The 7,687-nt window shown below is 32.0% G+C and overlaps 1 protein-coding gene across 1 annotated transcript in view; it reads right to left on the bottom strand.

Annotated features, from left to right (window-relative positions):
• LOC106461111 (ras-related C3 botulinum toxin substrate 1) overlaps window positions 1–5,348 on the bottom strand; it is a 15,994-nt gene extending 10,646 nt beyond the window's left edge. Inside the window, exon 1 of the mRNA XM_013920903.2 lies at window positions 4,868–5,348. Within this exon, the coding sequence (XP_013776357.1) occupies window positions 4,868–4,902 (35 nt within the window). The 5' untranslated portion in view covers window positions 4,903–5,348. The remainder of the gene's footprint in view (window positions 1–4,867) is intronic.
• Window positions 5,349–7,687: the final 2,339 nt, after the last annotated feature.

The following is a 7,687-nucleotide window of genomic DNA, read 5'->3' as shown; positions in this document are numbered from 1 at the left end:
TGAAACAGTATTAAAAAAAATCTACTTAATGTTTTTATACAAATAGAATTTAATTGCAAGGATATTTTCTCTGTATGAAAATGCCCAACTTAAGGAAGATGTTATTTTTAGGTCTAGTTATTAGTACTAAGAATGATATGATTTAGAAATTTAGTTGATGGAAAATCAACGGCATGAAAGCATTATCATCTCTAATATTTTTAATGAAACCATTTGTATTATTAAAAATGTGTCCCAAGTTTTAGTAAACCTACTTCCAATAGTGCAATATATTTTAAGAGAGAAATTGGGTGGCTAATTTTGAAGAATGCTAAAGAAGTTTAGGGTTCAATGGTGCTTAGAAAAAATTATATATATAGACACACACCAAATATTCATGTTACAAGTGAAAGCCTTTTCCTAAATGGTTGAAAAAAGGATTTAAATTTATATCAAACGAAAAATGGTTAGCTTATTAAGCACAAAATTCTGTTGAAAACTTGGGGAAGAAGAAATTTGTACATCTATGGCACACATGTAAAAATAAGAAAACAAGATCTAAAAAGTATCATTAAGGCTAAGAATGATTATGAAATTTTCTTAGCTCAAAGCAACTATTGAAGGTGAGGAAGAGAACAAAGATAGACTAGTTTCTTTAAGAGTGGACAGGGATTTCTCTTATTCATGTTGAAGAAACAGTTGTTTTAGAAAAGCTTTAGAATAAAAACTTCTGGTTGATCCTGAAGAAATTTCTCCTAAAACTTTGAAAAAGCTGAGCAAAGAGCTATGTTGGGTTAGTTGGCTTAAAATAATCTCCTTAAACCAAGTAAATTTCTCATATGGCACAAAGATTGCCAAACTTATCCCTATTTTTATAAAGAAAGAGTCTAGAGTGGATATTCAAAACTGTAGAGCTATCAATTCTCATAATACTTGTAGAAAAGGATTTCATGGCCTTAGAAATATCTTCAATGATTTTTGCAATCGACTCTCCCTTTTTGGAGGTCTTCATAGGGATTGATATTGAATAGACTTTCAAAAAGCCTTTGATAAGGTGCTTTACAAAAGATTAATTTGTAAGTTGTACGCTTATGTAATTGATGGAAAACTAAGAAAAAGACATGGCACTAGCCTTGTAGTAAAAAATCATATTAATTATAGGCACATTTCCAATTGGGAAAATATAACTGGCTGATAATATTACAACTAATAGTAAAAATGTTTTTAATGTACGTTTAAGGTAAGCAAAATGTTAAATGGGAACTGAGCCCTTAAAGTATGCTGAAGGCAGAGTTTTTATTCAAGATAAAATAATTAAATTTTTAAGCATTTTCTTCTGTTTTTTACAAGAGGATGTTATAAACATTACTGACTCTGAAAAGTGGATGGGAAACGTTAGACTTGAATCGTTCGTGATGTTAGGAATACATGTACATGCAAGAAATCAATTAAAGACAAAAATACAAAACCCTATAAACCAAGTGCTTTTGAACGGTGGACCTTTTTTCATCGGTGGCAAACATAGGTATTACACCCATGATGTTAAGTAAAATGATTAAGGCATTAAAAATAATGCAACAGAATCAAATAGTGATTTTCCTCATGGTTTTTAAGGAGGTCAAAGATTAGATATGCAAGCTTCTCTTTTTGGTAGGCTAAAGACAGTGAAAAATTGTTTGAGGATTGAAGAGGAATATATATATATATATATATAAAGCCAACACAGAATCACTAACAGGATATCTTGCCTCACTAGTCTGTTAACATTGCGAGGATGTTACCTGTTATCTGTATGAAAAAGTGTGCAGATACTGCTCTGGCTCATAAAAAGTTGGAGCCAAAAAACTGACAAACTTAGAATCATGTTACCAATTTTAAAACCAAGCTACAACTTTTGAACAATAAATTTGTGATATGTATATACCCATACGAACAAGATCATGAGATTTATGGACAGTGTAAAGCTAAATGCATATTTAACATTGCACTACTTAATAAAAACATCTCACATTGTTTTATTTATATATGAACTATTCATTTTCAATATAACAGATTGTAAACTGTGATACAAAATAACACGACAGTTAGTTATGAAAATTTTCTATTTGTAGTATAATTGATACTACACCAGTATATACCTGGTTTCTACAGAAGTTCACTTGAAGAAAGTCAAAGTCAAATGAGTTTTCATAGTTATCACAGACTAAGCTGTCTATGATAACTGAATGAAAACACAAGACACACAGTTTAGAAATCTTTGACTGGAATGGAGAAGTTTAATTTATGCTTTACCATGATGTAATTATATGGATATTAAGCTAAGAAATTTCTGATAATTACATTAAACAATTTATTTTTTACATTCATCTGTTGTTTTTGGTCAAAATTGTTTAACTCAGCTTGTGTGAAGATACACAATAACCAAACATGGAATGATATAGTAGCTTCCTATGTGTAGTGATAATCAAGTTTAATTAGACATAATTATGGCATCTATTGGCTTTGATTAGTTTTTTACACCTTTTAACATGACATCCTTTGTCATAATTTTAATTACTTTATAATCTGTTAAACCAACACTTACATGCCATATGTATGTGGACAAAGTTAATCATTAATCACCTCTGATTTTACCTACACAGTAAACATACTCAAGTTATAACTACAATGTGAATGAAACATAGATGTTCAAGTTTTACTGACACCAAATGTTAACACACACACAAAAAAAAGTCCACACACTAAACTTTGTCACCATCACAAACTTGGCATAATTAGATTTATTTTCAAACATTTTGTCAGCACTTTGTACTACAGATTTTCAAAAAGCTTTTTAGAAGGTGCCACACAGAAAATCACATTGGTGGGGTTGGGGAAAGAATAATTGGATTTAAGGATAACTGGGTGAAGGAAAGAAATTTTATTCGGGAAGTTCAATCACAATGGTTACTTGTTACTAACAGTGTGCTTAAGGGATTAGAACTTGGGTGTTTGCTTTATCTTACATAAATGACATAGATAGGGGCATAATTAGTAAACTAGCAAAAGATGTTAAAGTACTACAGAATGATCTGTATCAATTCGTAAAATGGACAAATTATAGTAAATATGAGATAATGAATTTGAATTATAATTTAGATTACACATTTAAATTTTAATAGAGATGGGAAACAACTTAATAAGATGACTGAAAAAAAGGATCTTGGCATTGTGATTGATAGCTATTTCAAGCAATTGAGTCAACCCTCTGTTGCTAACAATAAAGCTAACTGAGTTTTAGGAAGTAGGTAAAGACAGAAGAGAATTATTTCCATGTACAAGTTGCTAGTTAAACCTCTTTTGGAATATAGTTAAATTTTGGTTGTCTTATCTAAGAAAGGATACCAACTTACTGGAAAGGGTTTAGAGAAATGTTACTGGGATGATTCCAGGGATGAAAAGATTATTTCATAGAAGAAAAATCTTATGAGGTAACCTATCGAGGATTATCTGGGGGATTGATAGGATAAAGGCCTCCAATTTCTTCATTCAACAATGTAACTGGCTCATGGAATGAATTACCATGGATATTAGTGAAAGCCATAATCTTCAAATTACAATGATTTAATAGATGAATTAATGATTTCCTAAAAAATATAAAATATATTCAATTTTTATTTTTCACATGGGTGAGTTTGCAAGGACAGCCTCACAGAACCAAATGGTTCCTTACTGTATGCTGTGTATATGCTATTATTGTAGGCAAAGTTTTTAATTTAGACATGTGTATATATTTTTTTGCCAGTGGGAGTTTTCATAATGAGTGACAGTCATGGCTTAATGACTAGAATCTTCTTAGAATTCCTAAAACAGTTTGAACCAGTATGAAACATCAAGCTGGATAATTAGTGGAATTTGCCAATCATTTAATTCCTGGGCCTTTTCATTAATTACATTCAAGTAATTGATTATTCTCACACGAGACTTGGATAATTGGAATAATCAAAAACAGTAGTAATAAAAAATTCTAACTTTCATTAGTTTATTTTAGTAACATCAATTGATTTAACCATAATTATGATTATCTGATGTAATCATGGCTCACAGGTAATTGATTGTGTCAATCAAACAGGTTTATCATCCAACTTTAATAAAATGTGAATAAGGCTAGAGTAGCTGATTGCCAAATTCAGTGATTTTCAAGTCTGTTACTACAATGGATGAGCTATCAGTATCATGTTTGTTTGTTATTATCAAGCAGTTAATTCAGTTTTTTTAATAACGAATTTTGAAAGGGAAATTGCTGTGTTGGCAGCACTGTGAACTTAGGCCTATCAATGAACATTAGTACAGCTAACTGTTATAACTTAAAGTTCATAAAATATAACACTTAATTTATCATTAAGCATACCAGGCTTTGCATTGTTTTTAGTATTTTATTGAACAATAAAAAAAAGAAACCACTGCAACACCTGTTATACAGATTTTGGTCAGGTTGTCAGTATATTATGTGTTCTGGTATGTTATTTGAGATTTTAATTTTTTCTCTTTTAAAAATAATTACATAATTAACTTTTATTAAAATTATAGCGCTTTATAAATGATAAAATTTTGCTGCTCAACAAATTCTGAACTCTTTTCTTTTCCAAAGAACAGAGAAAAAAACTATTTTGAAAATCTACATTTACTTTTATCCCATACTTTTTTCCAAGAAAGAGCAAATACAAAAATAAAGTGTAATTGAAAAAACAACAACAACAAAAAAACACTTACATTTATAAGTCATACAAAGTTCTACTTCTAGGTCCACGCAGTTAAAAACTAAAATGTACATCAAATATTATAAATATTACATAAGCCAAGCACAAGAATAGATTATTTTTAAATTCAGTTACTTTAACACACTTACCCATCTCCGACGACTACACATTTGATCGCTTGCATGCTCTTGGGCGAAATAAAAGTTAAAGGTTCTTAAAAAGATAAATATATATATGTTATACAGAATTAGGGTACTACTTATTCAAATAAAAAGAACTGAATTATCAATAGCTGTCATGGAGTTTCGAAACTATTGAACTTTCTGACACATCCGTATACTCGTAGCCTCCTTGCTTAAGTGGTATAAAAGTCTAACTAAACTCTAAAGCATACTAAAGCCTTATACTTAATACAAAACACCTGTTAGTGTTAATGTAACTTGTATTGAAAGTTTTAGTAAACTTCACTAGATTTGTGTAATTTCCAAATTCACACAATAATCACATACACATTTTCTAAACTCTGCATCTAACAAGTTACAAAAACTACAATGATTGAACTCGTACAGAATACTACTACTAAGTGGTAGTAATGACTCTGAACATGATTCCTCATTCACTCAGCATCCAACAACCAATCACAGCCTCACAGGGTGAATATTTGACGTTGTTTTTTTCCTCCCCCAAAGCTCATTTAAGCTTTAGACTCTGTTAGCGTCACCTATAATACAACAAGATCCGCTTGGTTATAAATAGATAGTGTGTATTATTATCATTACGAATATAAAAAAAATGTATAGTTTTAAAACACCAGAGAACAGATACAAATAATGACGTCTGTTTGGCAGCGAGTACTGGCTCTAGGTGCTAGAAACAATAATTACAGAGCTGCAAATAATCTAAATTTTAGCAAATTCAATTTTAAAGTAGTGACATTTGTGAAAGTGTACAATGCAGACTATATTTATAATTGTTTGTTTGTTTGGAATTAAGCACAAAGCTACACAATGGGATATCTGTGCTCTGCCCACCACGGGTATCGAAACCCGGTTCCTAGCATTGTAATTCCGCAGACATATCGCTGTGCCACTGGAGGGGGGGGGGGGGTATTCTTACTCTTGTTCAATTATAAAACGCACTCACAGTCGTGAACTTTCTGGTCAGCCCACTTAACGCATTCTCTGATCTTTATTCCAATTAAATTTTGAGGGTAAGCTATCAAAGAGCAGTTTTGAAAGTCAGTACTGTTTGTTTTGGGTTTATTTTGAAAGGCAGTGCTGTTTATTTTTCTTGCGATCGAGGCTTGACAAAACTGGTGTGGGGGGTACGTTGCTCAATTGGGAAGAATCAGTTCGGCTCACAAATAGATAAACGCTCCTCAGTGACTCATGCACCTATTTTCGATCTCTCTCTCTCCATATATATTGTATAATATTTTTGAGTTGGTTAGAATAATGCCTCATGACGGACAGTCTATCTGGGGAGACAAAGCCTCCCATACCTCTTATATGTACCGCCCCTGAGCATAAGGCATTGTTACGACAGCGGAGGTCACGTGACGCTAGTAACACGCCACGCGCTTCTAGAACGTTCATGAAGCGTCGGGAGACTACTAGATATGGAGTAGTCTTGTATATATAATACCGGCCAAGAAGCGACGGGAACAATGTGTAATTGAACTGCGGACAGAGAATTGTTGAGTTGCGCACGTGAGACGTTTGTTGTGAATTATAGCGTTTGTTATAGCGCGACTGTTGAAATTAAGTGTATCACAAAGTTGTATTCAGAAAGAATAAACCAGTTGTATTTAAGAAAGGACTTGTATCGGTAAAGTTTCTTCGAAAATAATTTTTACGGAAAATTAACTAACGAACGGAGGCGTAACAGTATACTTTGCTGCATGGTGTGTTTGGGAAATTTGGAATACAATTATTAATAGGATAATTAGGTCAAAACGAAGGTTTGGAGCTTAAGTTAATATTTATAAAACTAAATATCATACTTAACATAATTGCGAAACAAGTGACCACTTGGTACTTCATGTTGTTTAAGACTGTTTATGCACACCTAGCTGCAAATGAGGAAAAGTAAAAAAAGTTAAATCCATTCTTTATTTTTCAGGAAATTATCGTTTCTCATTTCAAACTTTTGTAAAGTATTGGTCTCCAATATTACCGGTAGCATCTCATTCCAGAAACCAATCACCCTGTTAGAAAAATAAAACTTTTATTTGAAGCCTAGCCTGTTTTTTCGAAATCACAAACTTGTGTTCTCTCATTCTAGTATATTCAAAATAAAGCACAAATGAATTAGATACATTTATCCTATCAGTTCCTTAGATAATCTTATAAACTTCAAAAACATAACCTATGGACTACATGGCAAACAGCCTGTGGAAATTTTATTTAGATTGCATGTAGACATAATAGATGCAACAGAATTGGAATAATTCAAGAGAGGGCTTAGTGTATACTTGGAGAGTCAGTGCTGGATATAGGCTAAACAGCTGTCCCATTCATTTAAACAACAATGTGGGCCAAGGGGTTCCTTGTTGTCTATGAAATGTCATGTCATAATTTCTATCCCACATCTAATATAGATGGGAACAAACCATAGAGCATGATAGAAAAAATTAAGGATATTTCTTGATATAGTTTGAAAAATGAAAATGCCTAATTTACAAACACCTTGTTCTCTGCTGTGTCTTAAATTTATGTCCCTTAGCTCCTAGTCATACTATTATTACCATTAGACACAAAACAAGATGATGCCTCAATGCTATCTACTACATTTATAATTTTGAACATTTCAATCAGATCTCCTCTTACCCTTGTTTTAAGGACCTTAAATTAAGGCCTAACTAGAAATCTATACAAGTGTTGCGTCATCGAGTCACATGACTACTGTGACGCAACGTTTCTAGAACTATCATGTACTTTGGCGAATGTTCTAGTAATTTTTAGTAGGTT

This window comes from Limulus polyphemus, unplaced genomic scaffold, assembly GCF_000517525.1.
Source record: "Limulus polyphemus unplaced genomic scaffold, Limulus_polyphemus-2.1.2 Scaffold899, whole genome shotgun sequence".
NCBI lineage: Eukaryota > Metazoa > Arthropoda > Merostomata > Xiphosura > Limulidae > Limulus > Limulus polyphemus.
This window is presented reverse-complemented; position numbering and strand designations above follow the sequence as displayed.